The sequence below is a fragment of the Humulus lupulus genome, chromosome 2, assembly GCF_963169125.1.
Source record: "Humulus lupulus chromosome 2, drHumLupu1.1, whole genome shotgun sequence".
NCBI classification, from domain to species: domain Eukaryota; kingdom Viridiplantae; phylum Streptophyta; class Magnoliopsida; order Rosales; family Cannabaceae; genus Humulus; species Humulus lupulus.
The window spans coordinates 284,804,154-284,819,935 of record NC_084794.1 but is presented as its reverse complement, the minus strand read 5'-3'; the positions used below and the strand labels follow the sequence as shown (position 1 = coordinate 284,819,935).

The 15,782-nt window shown below is 34.6% G+C and overlaps 3 protein-coding genes across 3 annotated transcripts; 2 read left to right on the top strand and 1 right to left on the bottom strand.

Moving 5' to 3' along the window:
• The first annotated feature begins 1,902 nt into the window (after positions 1-1,902).
• LOC133815613 (sugar transporter ERD6-like 5) lies at positions 1,903-5,149 on the top strand. Its single transcript, XM_062248430.1, has 17 exons — positions 1,903-2,058; positions 2,183-2,245; positions 2,351-2,440; positions 2,544-2,603; positions 2,692-2,757; positions 2,824-2,889; positions 3,025-3,100; positions 3,210-3,274; positions 3,352-3,444; positions 3,535-3,612; positions 3,711-3,795; positions 3,894-3,937; positions 4,027-4,089; positions 4,213-4,272; positions 4,562-4,621; positions 4,740-4,799; positions 4,910-5,149. Exons 1-17 carry the CDS (start codon positions 1,903-1,905, stop codon positions 5,147-5,149), a joined length of 1,425 nt encoding a protein of 474 aa, XP_062104414.1.
• Positions 5,150-11,597: 6,448 nt separating this feature from the next.
• LOC133815612 (uncharacterized) lies at positions 11,598-13,532 on the top strand. Its single transcript, XM_062248429.1, has 2 exons — positions 11,598-12,744; positions 12,997-13,532. Exons 1-2 carry the CDS (start codon positions 11,598-11,600, stop codon positions 13,530-13,532), a joined length of 1,683 nt encoding a protein of 560 aa, XP_062104413.1.
• Positions 13,533-13,714: 182 nt separating this feature from the next.
• On the bottom strand, positions 13,715-14,962 carry LOC133815611 (uncharacterized). The gene is made up of 2 exons (XM_062248428.1): positions 14,267-14,962; positions 13,715-14,194 (listed from the first exon to the last, which is right to left on the bottom strand). Exons 1-2 carry the CDS (start codon positions 14,960-14,962, stop codon positions 13,715-13,717), a joined length of 1,176 nt encoding a protein of 391 aa, XP_062104412.1.
• Between the last annotated feature and the right edge of the window lie 820 nt (positions 14,963-15,782).

Here is a 15,782-nt window from a genome sequence, read left to right as displayed (position 1 = left end):
TGTTGGTCCAGTAATCACGAAACGGAAACTAACGGAGGAGATCGACGGAATTACAATTTTACTGACTTTGGGTATTTTTGCCCCTAAAAATAAACATTGGGTCTATGCCGCGTACAAAACCCAAACATTGGGTACTTATGCTGCAAATATCTTTTTTTTTTTAAGTAGATTACTTCAAGCATTTTCTCAAAATGTACCACAGACTAATAATAATTGAATTGAAATCCTTGTTTTAATATATTTTTTTAAAAATCCTGATAGGCATGTGTCTTCATGCAGACCTCCAAATAAAATTCAAATATTACTAAAACAGTAACAAATAGAAAAATAAATCAAATCAGAGTGACATCCTATAATTGAAACTTGTCTCGATTCAATATTTCATACAGCAATAAAAGCCATATATTCGAGATACTTATCATAAATATCACAGCTTCAGATCAATATCTAATATGGATTATTACCATTTATAAGAGGAAGTACAACTTTCTCAGGGGAGCATCTCTTAGGGTGTGATTGGTAGGGGATTCAAAAACAGTTTTATCATTTTCAGATTTTAAAAAATGAAAACAGCAATAAAAACTTGATTGGCACACTTGTTTTAGAAAATAAAAAAAACCGTTTTTGAAAACTAAGTTAAAATCCTTCAGCAAAAGAGAAAACAACAAATTGTTGTTTTCTTTATTTGAAAATAATTTTCTAAAATTATATTTTTGAATTAACTACCAATTAGCCCCTTAATGTTTTCAGTATAATCTTACTATTTAAAAAAAAAAAATCTTGCTATTTTTCTTATAGTCTTGATTTTTTTTCTTTTGTCATTTTTACAAGTCAATCTACTTTTTAAAATTTTTATCTATATAAATTTAGTAAAATAATGAATTATAAAATTATATAACAGAATATAATTTAATTCTAATTTACAATATATTTGCTAAAAAAAATCATTGATCAAATAAAAATTACAACAAATAAATAAAAAAATATTTTCACTTCAATTATTATTATACAAAAAATAAAATATATATATTACATATTCAATTTTTAGATTTTCTACCAAAAAATTATTCAATTTTATAAAACTAAAAAATAGTTAACGGACAATACATTCAATCACATTTTCATAAACATATTTTCAGACACTAAATCTAGATTCTTTTTTCAGAATCATACTTTTTCAAAATACAATTTTTAAATCACTAATCAATCGTGTCCTAAAAAAATATAACTTTAATATAAAAAAAAATCAAAGTTAATGACAATGCAATATTGTTATGAATTTAATTAATGCAATATTATTAAATTTTAATTTATCAATATAATTAAATTTTACTTTCAGCTAAACCAATCACATATTCAGTTTCTGTTATATTTTCAAATTTAATCTCAATCACAGATTCAGTTTTTTAAAACTCAAAAACAGTTTACTGACATTAAACCAATCACATTTTCAGAAACATGTTTTCAGTCACTAAATTCAGATTTTCATTTCAGAATCCCACTTTTCAAAAATACAGTTTTCTAATCGCGAACCAATCAGACCCTTAGATTTTTTTTATTACTAATCACAGTGTCAAACATGGCAATACAAAATATCACAATCTCCAGATTTGGATTACAACACACTTATTTCAGTGCCAATATGAGAATACTCATGGTGTATTTTTTGTTATAGAATATTTGGATTATACATATAGATCCCATATCTTCATCAGATACTAACGTTCAAATCAATCTCTATATAATACCAGAGACTTTCAATGGCAAAACATGTGGCCAATCTCGTGTGCTTGCAAAGAGAAGCAATATTGATACATTGTTTCTATCTGAAACTCTCATTTCTATTGCTATTTACTTATTCATAGTGCAAGTGCACATTTCTTTGGTATAGGAAAAACAAACATGGAAGAAGGATTACTAAAAAGGTCCAATCGTGGTGAGACATTGCTAAATGAAGACACTGAGACTACTTCAAGAAATGGCTCCTCATCACCCACCTTTGGAGTCGTTTTCAGCACCTTGGTGGCTCTCTGTGGCTCTTTCTGCATGGGATGTATAGTAAGCACAACCACTCTCAGTGGCACTAATTAAGAACAAAACAAGCATTTCACTCTGTCAAGAGCTTCTTTCTTTTATGTATGTTTCTTATTGCTTACTGGTGTATGATTGCCTTGCCTTGCAGACTGGATATTCGTCGCCAGCTCAATCTGGAATCATGAAAGATTTTAAGCTTTCTGTTGCAGATGTATGTATATTACTACTTGTTATCTTTCTCATCTTTTCTACACAACTTTCTATGGTCTGCACTTGACTGACTCATTCACTCACTCGCCTTCTTTCCATGGCGCAGTACTCGGTGTTCGGATCAATAGTGACTGTTGGAGGAATGATGGGGGCAATGGTGAATGGGAGGATGACTGATCTCATAGGCCGTAAGGGTGTAAGTGTTATAAACTTTGTCCACTACCCTTTTATATACATTAGTTCTTCTTTGCATTTATTTACCGATCACTCTTTTATATTTGCTGATTTTTCTGAGGCAGGCAATGTTGGTCTCTGAAATCTTTACTGCTGCAGGGTGGCTAGCCATAGCCTTTTCCAAGGTTTTATTTTCTTTAGTAATTTCCTTATTTCCCCTATAGATTCTGTAATACTTTTCTAAAGAACTTAATCTTGTTAATGTTGTGATAGAATGCTTGGTGGCTTGATCTTGGAAGATTGTCACTGGGAATTGGAATTGGACTTCTTTCTTATGTGGTAAGTAAGTGCAATGAGAATTAGAAAATAGTAGGTGTTTACAATATTAACTTTCTTCCTTCTTAGGTTCCTGTATACATTGCTGAAATAACACCAAAGGATCTTCGAGGAGGGTTTACTGCAGCGAGTCAGGTTTGTTATTTGAACCTTAAGAGAAGAAGAAGAAAGACAAACAATCACTACTCATTACATCATTAGTGTTTTCTTTTCTTTGTGAGTTCCATTTGTTCCTTTGATCACAATCTTGTATTCTGTCCATTTGAACAGCTGGTACTTGGTTGCGGCTTTTCATTGATGTACTTTCTTGGAAATACTGTTGGCTGGAGCACCTTGGCATTAATTGGTATAAAATAAAATAAAATTTAGTTCTATTAATGTATCTGTATATCTTTGATTCAAACAATAATCTCAAGGACTACTACTTTTATGCTAATTGAGTCTGTTGTTATCAGGATCCATTCCATCTATTTTGCACATTTCAGGATTGTACTTCATTCCAGAGTCTCCCAGATGGCTGGTAAGTCTATACAAATACATGAAAGAAAAGGATCTTTTAAACTTGTTCTTCATGATTTTTGTGATTTGTTTGTATAGGCAAAAGTTGGTAGAAATAAAGATCTTGAAAACAGTCTTCAGTATCTTAGGGGAAAGAATGCTGATATTTATCCAGAAGCAGTTGAAATCAAGGTCATTTTCTCTCCTCTCCTACATACTTCTCAATCTCCAAAAAATAAAATAAAATAAAAAGATATAAAAGGTTTTCTTATGCTGTGACAGACCTATACAGAAGCCATTCGGCAGGACTCAGAAAGATTTCTAGACTTGTTCCAAGCAAGATATACTTATCCACTCATTGTAAGTTACCTTAACCATAAAATGAGTTCTTAAAACGAAAATAACAAGTTTAGAACTTTTTCACATATTTAACATTTTTGTTTGAAATATTGGCTCAGGTTGGTATTGGGCTAGCTGTGTTACAACAACTTGCAGGAAGCAATGCACTTGCATTTTATGCAGGCTCTATCTTTACAGAAGCTGGTAACTTGAAAACTTCTTTGAAATCAGTTTATGGTAATGAATGACAACATATCAATCAGTACATTTTCATTCTCTATATGATACTGTTTTTTGTACAGGTGTTCCTCTTGGTGTTGGGACTATATCAATTGCTATTGTCCAGGTACTTAATTCTTCAAAACAACTTGATAAGTTTGGAAGAGAACTCAGTTGTACATAAAAAAACTCAAATATATCATCATTCAATTTCAGATTCCTGGAGCTGCATTGGGTGTTCTCTTGACAGATAGATTAGGAAGGCGACCACTCTTAATGGTATGATTAATAAATATTGATACATAATATGTATGTATATATATATTGCTCTTAAGTTCTAAAAATGTAGAGAATGATCAATAAGTTAACAGTCAAGTTGGGGTTGGCCAATTACATTTGCAGATTTCTGCAGCTGGAATGTCTTTAAGCAGCTTTCTTCTTGGCTTGTCATTCTTATTTCAGGTTTGTCATATGCATGGCTTGCTCTACAAAATGACTTTTTTATTATATATAATTACTTTGCACTGTAGTCTCTTTTTTTTACAATTCTTAACATAATAGCATTCTAGATACACTCAACACTCTGTCTAACACACTCGTACTCAATACCCTATTTATAAAAAACATATCATTTTGCAAAATGACATAAATAAAAAAAATATTTTCACAAATTCTTGATGGGCAAATATACAAACATGTTTCATATTCTTAAACACTTGAAATAATATTGTATTGTACTACTGTTGATCAGGGAATCCACCTGCACAAGTTAGAGGAGCTCACTCCTATGTTGGTGCTTATTGCCACACTGGTATAACAAAACACACAATGACTCTTTCTTTGACATGTGATTCCTTACAAAATCAGTTCTTAATATTACTTGAAATCCCACTTTCCTTATCATTATTATTATTATTGCTGTTATTCAGGGGTTTACTGTATCATTTTCCATAGGGATGGGTGGATTACCATGGGTTATAATGTCAGAGGTACATATATAAATATTTGTATAAATTCAATTATAATTGCTTCTCTCATCATCTATAAAACTAATGATATACATAATATAATATGTATGTGTGTATGTATGTATGTACAGATATTCCCCATAAATGTGAAGGGTTGGGCTGGAAGCTGTATGAGTTTGGCAAACTGGTCAACTTCATGTATTGTCACATACAGTTTTAATATAATGATGGTTTGGAACTCATCAGCAACCTTTTTCATATTCTCTGCTGTATGTGGTTTCACTGTTGTGTTCGTTGCCAGGCTTGTCCCAGAGACTAAGGGAAGGACTCTTGAAGAGATTCAAGAATCCATGACCAACCAATTCGTTTAGTTCACTGCTAACCAACCACATGTACAACCTACAACTATATAAATACATAATTATATATAAATATAAATCCACTCTTTTAGGGGTGAATGGCAATGGTGTTCTTATTACAGTTTTGTTTCTAAAAAATGTAAAAATTTTATGTTCTGTCATTTTGGTAGTTTTTATTTGAATAGCAGTTTATCCGTGTTTAAATGTGTTTGTAGTTGAAGTTTCATAATTAGTTGGGTTTATACCGTTTTGACTAGTTTTATTCTAGTTTAGACTCTCTATTTCAAACAATTTGTAAAATTTAAAATAAACAGTATATTTTTTAACACAACTTTAATACCCTAGTTTGATTTTAATTAATGAATGCCCATAAAAAGTGTTTGCCAATTAGTATGTCCCACGTAGAAAGTGTATGGGCACATTCAACAATATATAAAAGCATGACATACTTCGTTTATCATCAATTGGTTTTGAGATTTCACCCTATGCTTATACTTTCTACAATTACAATACTTTCAAAACACAACAATAAAGCATAAATAGTCACCATCTTGAGGGAGATATTAGTGTGTCCCACATGAAAAATGTGTGAGCACATTCAACAATATATAACCACTATCACCAGTTACTCCACTCATTACTAGTTGGTTTTGAGAAAGAACCTCGTGTTTACTTAGACCCTTCACCATATGCTTATACATTTTACAATTACTATCCACATTTACTCTCTAAACACTTTCACATTTTACTATCTAAACTACATCTCATTATACATTCTTACACCTCGTCATGCTATTATTCTTATTTGATGGCATTTTTTTCTCCACTCTTTGCTGCGGTGCCCCACACGATATCCACTTCTTCTACAGTTATCCTTTATCTTCAATGTATCAGCCTCTTCTCTCACATATTCATCTCCCTGCATTGCACGCCTCTTTTATTGTTATTGTCAAAAGGTCTAGAAAATTGATTACCTTTGGAAGATTTGAACGATGATTTTTTGTTACCAATCTTTTTCATGTAACTTTGAAAATTTTTGGTCAGTAGAGCCATTTCGTCTTCACCATCATTTTCATCTAAATCTTTTATTTTTGATGATTTGAGAGCAACTGATTTTTCTTTGGGAGTACTTGGATTTTCCTTTTGGCGAATTTGTTGATTGAGTTCAAACGTTCGCAATGAACCCATCAATTCCTTTACTTTCATTGTGTCGAGATCTTTTGCTTCTTCAATTGCTGTGAGCTTTGCTTGAAACCTGTCAGGAAGCACTCTAACAATTTTTCGAACTAACACATTATTTTCCAATTTTTCTCCCAAGGCAAAATATTCATTAGCTAAATCAAACAGTCTTTCATAGAATTCTGTGAGAGACTCAGTCTCTGTCATTCTAAGATTTTCAAATCTAGTAGTTAACATAACAAGCCTAGAACGTTTTACATCAGCAGTTCCTTCAAATTGAGTTTGAAGGATTTCCCAAGCTTCTTTGGCAGATTCACACGAAGATATTAATTTTATGTAACCTTTGCCAACGCCATGAAAGATAGCATGCAAGGCTTTGTTGTTGTAACTGGACAATTTATCTTCAGCATCGATCCAGTTAATTTCAGATTTTACCTTTGTGACATCATCAGATTTAGATGGTGGTGTCCAACCGGTTAAGATTGATCTCCACGCCTTTTCTTCTTGAGATTTAATAAAGGCTCTCATCCTAACCTTCCACTAAGGATAGTTGGAATCATTCAATAAAGGAGGTGTTGCGAAAATTATAGCAATTAAAATACGCAAGTATACGTAGTCGGCAACAAGTAATACAGTGATAAGTGAGTATCGTCTCCACAGGGATTTTAAACTAAATAATTGCAAAAATCAACTAAAGAACAGTTTAAAAATAAGATAACAAAATTAAGAACATGATTGGAGTATGAATCTGAAATTAAATGGGTATACGTAATTTAATCTAAAATAAAATGAAGAACTCAGAAAAAATTAATTCAGAGAAGATCTATGTGAACAATTAGATTTGGATGGCTATTTCTCCCTATGTTAATCTGCCCAGTTGTTATAGCAATCGTTCAGCAATTATGCACAGAGTTAACAGATTTCACAATAAGCCAGTAAGCTTTTTCCAAAACCCACTGATATAATTCGACAACTTAATTCAACACATTCCTATATTAAATCAGGTTGTAAAACATGCATTTATTCACCAAATCTCAGGTTATACAAGGTAGCAAAATATTCCTATTTCACTACTAAGAACTACCTAAACATGGCATTTCTCTTGCATCATTCAAGTTGATTCCACTAGATAGATTCTTTCCAAAATCAGATCTAGCTAGTTTAATTGTTAATTATGGCCAGCAATCAACAATCATTAAACATTAATTTCACTTGAATGAACAAAGGCAAATTACTAAACTCATGCATTGCATTAATACTTCATCACATAAGGTTCATAGCCACCCAAATCTCAAGGTGATTAGTTCATGTCTAAACTGAAAATTACAATCCAAAACAGAAATTGTTCATCCATAGCAAATATTCAGTTCACAAATTATAGAATCAGTAGTATACACTACAGAAAAGGAAATATAGAAGAAAGAGAAGAGTAGAATCGGGTTCTAGAGTCCTCCTCCTTCCTTGGTCGTGATTCTCCTCTTGTAGGTAATGCCTTTTTCTGTGTATATCTCTCTGGTTTTTCACTGTACTCTTCTTGCTGAAAGATTTTTCTGTACTGTGTCCTCTACTCTTTTTCTGGTGTATTACGGCTGCCCCCTTCTTTTGGGTACTTTCCCTTACCCTAATTAGAAAGCCCAATCCATCTTTGGTCCATTTCTTCTTGCCACCTCAGCCAGCTGACTTCATTCATTAAAATGGGTGCCACATAGGCGCTGAGGTGATTACTTAAGTGCAGCTGGCTTCTGTCCACGTCATCCTTCTTTTCCCAGAATTGCTACGAGTCTGGCCTACAGCATCCGAGCAGCAATGCTCCCTTTCTGTCCCCTTTGACTTTTGATTCCTTTAATTTCCCTTGGCGCTTTGAAGGTTCCTTTCCTGAATGACAAAAACACACAAATTTACATAAATATTTATAATTACTAACAACAACTCACAAACTCTTAAATGGACTCACTACTTAAAACATAAAGGTAAAAGTTGAACAAATTTACAATTAACACACTTTCATTACTCTTTTCAACCTAAAAACAAGTTCAAAAATCATAAAAATAACTCTAAATCATAGAGTTATCAGGAGGACGAGTTATAGATCCACCTTCTGTAAAGAAAGACATTTCATAAGGCACAAAACAAACGGAAAGAATACAAGATCGCACTAAGAGTTTAGTGACCCGCTCTGATACCAATTGAAATTCTGTTTTTTGTAATTACCAAATTAATTAAACCATGAATTAATTAAAATGCGGAATGGTAATTAATTGTTTACACAGATAGCAGTTCTGTCGGGACAGAATCCGAACTTGTCACGACAGAAACTGAACACAATAAATAGACAGTGCAAAAAATAAAGAGCACACCGAATTTTTACAAGGTTCAGAAACCCTTTCGGATAACCTACTCCTTGGGGCCACGCCCAGAGAATAAATCAATTAGTAAAGAAACAATGTGTACAAAATCATTGACTTAAACAACGTAAGACTCCCTCTTAAACTATTGCCGCAATTTTGTTGTACTCTTCTCTACGAATCTGATTTGATGAAACGCTGATTCTCTTGAACTCCCTTCAAAGAATAGCGAGTGCACACTTCCTCCCGAAGTGAGACTTAGATAGAATCCTCTCCCGAAGATCCTTATGAACACGTTCACAATAGACACTATCTGTTTACAATGGACTAGATAGATATCCATAAGTACACTCAGCACTCTCACAAAGATTAAGGTGAACAAACTTAATCTCTACAAATAAACACACTCTTCAAAATAATGTAATGTTTACAAATATTCAAAATGGAAGAGGTCAAAAATCCAAAGGCCTTGGCAAGATATTTATAGGCAGGGAAATCGTCCAATGCCATCATTTTCTGGTATCTTTGAAATCAATTTGCGAATTCCTTTGATTTAGGAAATCAGCCAGCTAGATGCATTCTGTGTCGACAGAAAAGGAAACTGATGAGTCAGCAATGTAGTCAGTCTCATCTGGCAGAACGAACATGGTCATTTCTTTTGACCATGTTCATTTTCGACACCAACTTAAATCCAGAATAAACATAATCCCTGAAAATAATCTCAAGATATTTGCACAATATATTTTTACCAAAAAATGATTATTTGTGATAAATAAGGCAACAAATATTTTCACACTTAAAGATATTTTCACATTACAAAATCAGTTGAAAATATTGTTATTTAATCCGAAAATCAATATGGAGATATGCTACTAATTTTCTTTAAACATTTAAAATATTTTGTCTAAATTAAAGTTTAGCCAAAAAAAGATTTTACAATCCCCCCCTTTGGCAACTTGATAGACAAGAATATTTTAAGTGTTTATTTTGAAAGATCCTGCAAAGACAAAACAGGTTAGAGAAAATAGCAATAGATTACTCCCCCTGCAAAAATCATCTCAAATGTAACAGGGATCAAAAAATTATAGCAATAGAATGACTCCCACTGCGAAAAGCATCTCAAATGTAACAAGGATAAAAAACATAAAACAAGATAAATTGAAAATGAACCTTCTTACTCCCCCTTGTTGTCTAGCAATAAGCCAAAGGAGTAACAAAAACAAGAGAAAAGAAAAGACACTAAAACAACGTTCTTTTACAATTTATTGAAAACAAAAAAAGCAAAACAAAATAAAACCAAATTGACTCATTTGGAAGGACCCGCTGCAAAGTGAGACATCATGGTCGAGAGACAACTCTTGAGACTGAACACTTCTGATTGCACAGATTCCAGAGTGGTCTTGACACCAGCGAGTTCAGTAGCAACAGAATCAGCATCGCCAGCCTTGAGAGCAATCCCTTTAGTTGCCTTTACGGATGATGGTTCCTTCTTGAGTTTGTAGTCTGCACCGGCAGTGGGAGGAGTCAAGATTTCATATTCCAATCGAAGAGACTTTTGAGAATCAAGTAACTTGTAGATCAAATGAGGAAACACCAAATATTGGCCTTTCTTTTTGGCTTTTCCTAAGGCAGTGATCTGATCAAAAATGAGAGTGGCAAGATCAACTTGGAGACCAGTCTTGATTTTGTACAGAAAGAAAGTCGTGTCAAAAGTAATGGTGGAGGTATGAGTGGTGGGAATCATGGTTTTAAAAAACGGTTGAGGTGTACGCCTCGAGGCGAGGCGGTAAAAAAAGGCCTCTGAGGCGCCGCCTCATAAAGTGGCAGTGAGGCGCACGCCTCACGTGGGTGAGGCAGACAGAGGCGACCGTGTCTGAGGCGAGGCAGGCTGTGGCGGACTGAGGCGTATGCCTCATGGTTTTGCTCTTTTTTGGCTGTTTTATTGCCTCACACGTGGGGCTTTTTTTAAAATAGTGTTTTGGGCTTTCTTTTTAACTAAATGGGCTTAAAATTTGGGCTTATTTTATTAGATTTTAAGTTAAAAAAAACCCTAAGTTTCTTATCTTTTCCTTCTATTTTCTGATTTCACAACAATCCCTCTTTTCTTTCTCCTTCACGACAGCATCTCCCCTCTCTCTCTCTTTTCTTTCTCCTTCACGGCAACATCTCCCCTCTCTCTAACTTCACAGTAGCCTCTCTCCATCATCCCAACTCTCCCTCACACTCTTCATTTCTCTCCTTTTCAAGCAAGAAGCTCTCTCCTCTCACTCATCATCTTTTTTTATTTTTTTCACCTCTTTTTCTCAAAGTCAAGGCAGCTACCAGCCTTCAATAGTTCAATCTTTTTCTCAAAGTTGATTGTTTTAGAGAGGTAAATAATTTCTTTAATCTTCTCTGTTTTTTGTTTTTCAATTTCCTTAGTTTTTTTTTTAAAGTTGCTGAATTTTTAATTTTATTTTATGCTTTTAGTTGCTGAATTTAAGTTGGGAAGGATGAGTAGAAAAGATCCTGTTTGGAAGTATAGTGTTGAAATAGAAGTGCCGGAAAAAGGTGGAAAAAAAGGATACAAGTATTTAAAGTGTAATTTTTGTAGTAAAGATATTAAGGGAGGGGTGAAGAGAGTGAAAGAACATCTTGCTTGCACACACAAAGATGTAAAACCATGTCCTAAAGTACCTAAAGAAGTCAAGGATGAGATAAGTCAATATTTGAAAGACTATGAAAATACAAAGTTTATTTCTCAACGAAAGTTTGATGAGGCGGTGGATTGTGGATCCTACTTTGGTGATGGACCTAGTGGTTTTGGTAGTGGCAATCCTTTGGAGGGCGTGAATTCTTGTCCTAGCGGTAGTTCTAGAGGTGTTAGAGGGCCTATGGATCGATTTATGGACAATAAAGGAGATGATGAAAATGAATAAAATACCGCTACCACAAAAATGACTCCAACGAGTGCTAAAGAGCATCGAAATCAAGTATGTTTAGATATTGGGAGATTCTTTTTTGAGAATGGGATCCCATTTAATTGTGCAAGAAGCCCATCATATTTCAATATGTTGCGTTCGGTTGGGAATTATGGTCGAGGATTGAAAGCTCCAACAATGCATGAAATGAGGACTTGGATACTAAAAGAAGAAGAGAAGACAACATCCGAAATTGTGAATGAGATCAAAGCAACATGGAAACGAACAGGGGTTTCATTATTATTAGATGGTTGGTCAGATATGAGAAATAGGAGTCTGATCAATTTTCTAGTTAACAATCCCTATGGGACTGTTTTTTTGAAAACTATTGATGCATCAGATTGTGTAAAAGATGCACAAAAATTGTTTGAATTGCTTGATGATGTTGTTAAAGAAATTGGTGAAGATATTGTCATTCAGGTGATCACAGATAATGCAAGTGCATACAAGGCAGCTGGAAGATTATTAATGGAGAAGAGAAAAAGTTTGTATTGGACTCCGTGTGCTGCTCATTGTATTGATTTGATGCTTGAGAAAATTGGAGAATTGCCACAACATAAAAATGTTTTGCTTAAAGCAAATAGAGTTAGCGATTTCATCCATAACCATCAATGGGTGTTGAGTTTAACAAGAAAATTTGCAAAGAAAGATCTTCTTCGACCAGCTGTCACACGATTCGCCACTACCTTTCTAACTTTAGAAAGTATGCATCAATTGAAGCAACCACTACAAATGATGTTTGTTTCAAAAGAATGGTCAAGTTGTGCATGGGAAAAGAAACCTGAAGGGAAAGTTGTGAAGAAAATCATAATGAATGATAATACATTTTGGCCTAGTGTGGTTTATTCCATGAAAACCACAAAGCCCCTTGTGAATGTTTTAAGAATAGTTGATGGTGAGAGGACACCAGCAATGGGATTTATTTATGGTGCTATGGATGAGGCAAAAGAAAAGATAGCAAAGAACTTAGATGGAGACGTGTCTTCATATAAGGAGATTTGGGATATCATTGATCAAAAGTGGGAGTTTCAATTGCATCGCGACTTGCATGCAACTGCATATTACTTGAATCCTCGATTCAGATGGAGTCCCAATGTTTCCGAGCATCCAGAGATTAAAACTGGTTTGTATAAGTGCTTGGATAGACTCATCAAGGACCAAGAAACATATGTGAAGGTCGATGCCCAACTTGATTAGTATAAATACAAGCGAGGATTGTTTGGCTTCAGATCATCCTTAACATCATACTTAACACGTCCGCCTGGTGAATACTTAAACTTTTATCTCATTTTTTGTTTTATTATAGTTTATATTAATATTATAAAATAAATTATTCATTACTTTGCTTCTTTTTTCATGTCTTTAATTTGTATAGTTGAATGGTGGGACAACTTTGGAGATGAAGTTCCAGAACTCAAATCATTTGCAACAAGAGTTCTAGGTCTTACTTGTTCAGCATCGGCATGTGAACGTAATTGGAGTACGATCAATCAAGTGCACACAAAGAGAAGAAATCGTCTGAGCACAAAAAAGATGAATAGTTTGGTGTACATTATGTACAACAAAAAGTTGAAGCACAAATTTTTTAAGAAACAATCAAGAAGAGAGGAAGATGATCCTTTGATTGTTGAAAATGTGTCTTCTAATGATGAATGGGTAGCCAATCCAAATGATGAAGAGGATGGTGATAGTAGAGAAATTGAAGTTGGTGGGGAAATTGAGATTGAGGATGAGGGTGGAAGTTTAGCACCGAGGAAGAGGAAAAGAAATCAAGCACCAATTGAAGTGAATTTGGATGAGGAAGATGAATTTGAAGGAGGAGAAAATGACAGTGAAGATGGAGATGATGGTCGAGCTATACAATTTCATGAGAGTGATGATGAAGAAAGTGAAGAGTTCTTGGAGATTTAATGCATTTTATTTATGATTTTAAGACTTATAACTAGAACTTTTATGACTTTGATATGGACTTATGTGTTGTTTGTTATGAATTTTATGAAATTTCATGAATTTTAGGATATTTTATGAATTTTATTTGTTCTTATAGTTGAGGCGTACGCCTCGTTGCGCCTCAAGGCTTACGCCTCGCGATACTAAGAGAAAACGCCTCGCCTCGCGATTTCGCCTTTCAAAACCTTGGTGGGAATCCAATTGTTGGTGGCAAATTTATGAAGCACGGCATAGTAATGAGTAAGGTCCGTCACTTTGAGTACCGAGTGAGGTTCCCAAACCATATTCTGTCCCACCAACTCCGATAGCACCGTATCTTTGTTGAATTCCACAGCAACATTGTCAACAGTAGGGGGCAAATTGAGAACCTTGGCAATTTCAGCAGCACTAAACAAATACCAATGCCCCTGAACATAAACTTGACCAAACATAAAAGACTTGCTATCAAACAGATCATCATTGAGATTATCATAGAATTCTTGAACAACTCGAGGAACAAAACCATCCAACCCAGTTAAAGAACCTAACCACCCTTGATCCTCAATATTCTTAATGACCCCAAACACTCTATGGGCAGAAAAAGAAATTTTTTTCTCACAGATAAAACCACGATGCACATAATGCTTCATATTTTTCTCATTGTCATTGAAACAGAAATTCAAAGAGTGAGCCTTAAAGGAAGAACCTGGAGAGACTTTGGGACCCATAGGAGACGTGGTGCGAATCTCTGGAATTTTCACAGATTTCTTGCCCTTTGGAGAAACAGGAGGGTCCTCTGATGGATCAGACTTTTCTTTTGAGTCAACATTTTCATAAAGAGAGGGATCTTCTTCAAGGGGATCTTCATCAGAGGGAACACAATCTGAAGAAGGATCAGATTCAGAAGAGGAACAAGGAGGAGGAATTTTCTTTACCTTCGAACGAAACTTGGAACGTGGAGTGGAACCCACGAGAGACGAGGCCTTTGGCATGGAATCAGAAGGATTAGGCCCTTTGGACCGAGGATATTTTCGAGAAGATAAGACCTGGAACCATCCTTTGCTTTTCTTCTTGGGTGCAAGTACATCAGGGGACTTTGAGGAATCAGAATGGGGTTTGGCAGTATCACGGTCATGATCAGAGACATCATTTGATGGGGAAGCTCGGCCCCTTTTGGAGGACCCAGGGAGAGAGGCGAGCGGAGCCGCCGATGAAGGAGGTCCAGACGAAACTTTGGGGGCTTCTAGGTCTGGAATGAACACGGCTTTGCTCGTGGTGATGGAACCGTCAATGAGGCTGGGTTGAGACAAGGTACTCTTCGGAGCCTTTTTCTTGGTGAGGGATGGAGATGCAGTCAACGAGCCAGCCACTGCCTTGACAGACCGAGAGCCACTTCCTCTGGTTCTCACCATGGTTGCACGAGAATGAGAGAAAACTGTCAAGGAAAAAAGAAGGAACCAGAAAAAAGTGAAGGATGGAGACGGTTGAGATATTGGGCCCAAGGATATCCGAATATAAAGAAAGGGAAAGATAGGGATTTGATCTTTTATTCCTTTATTTGAGAATTAAATGGAATAAACACTTTTGGAAAGTACATACTAATATCCCAACAATAACCGCCAACAATAGTGCACGGCACAAAATTGGGAAACAAGCCAAAAAATGAAACTTTTGATCTTAATAAAATATGAGATAAAGACAAAAACAAACATGGTACAACATACCCTTTTTGACACACTCAGATTCGATTTCCCACAAAAATAAATATATATATATATATATATTATTATTTATTTATTAAGTAATATATATAACCTAATGTACCAAAGAAAAAATATCCCATTTTTGATTAGTGCTCAAAGTCTCAGTGCCCTTGCATGTGGAAAAAGAAACAATCATTATATCAAAACAAATGTTTACTATAAGTTTTAGAAAATATATTTAATTTAAATCATCCTTTCATTTTTCAAAATAAAATATCACAAAACATTTACTCCTGTCACAAAAAAATATTTCACTCAAATCAATTAGTGTGTATGAGACTTACAAATTTTGTCCAACAGTGTATCTTAAGCATTTGCGTGTGATTGTGAAAGCAGAGATCATTGCCCTGTATGTCAATTTTAGCCTTTTTAGGGACATTGCCCTATGTGGCAATTTTTAGCCTTTTTCTCAATGAGTACCCAAATTAGACGCTTTCACACTACACTGAAGGCTGTATTTAACAGTGGT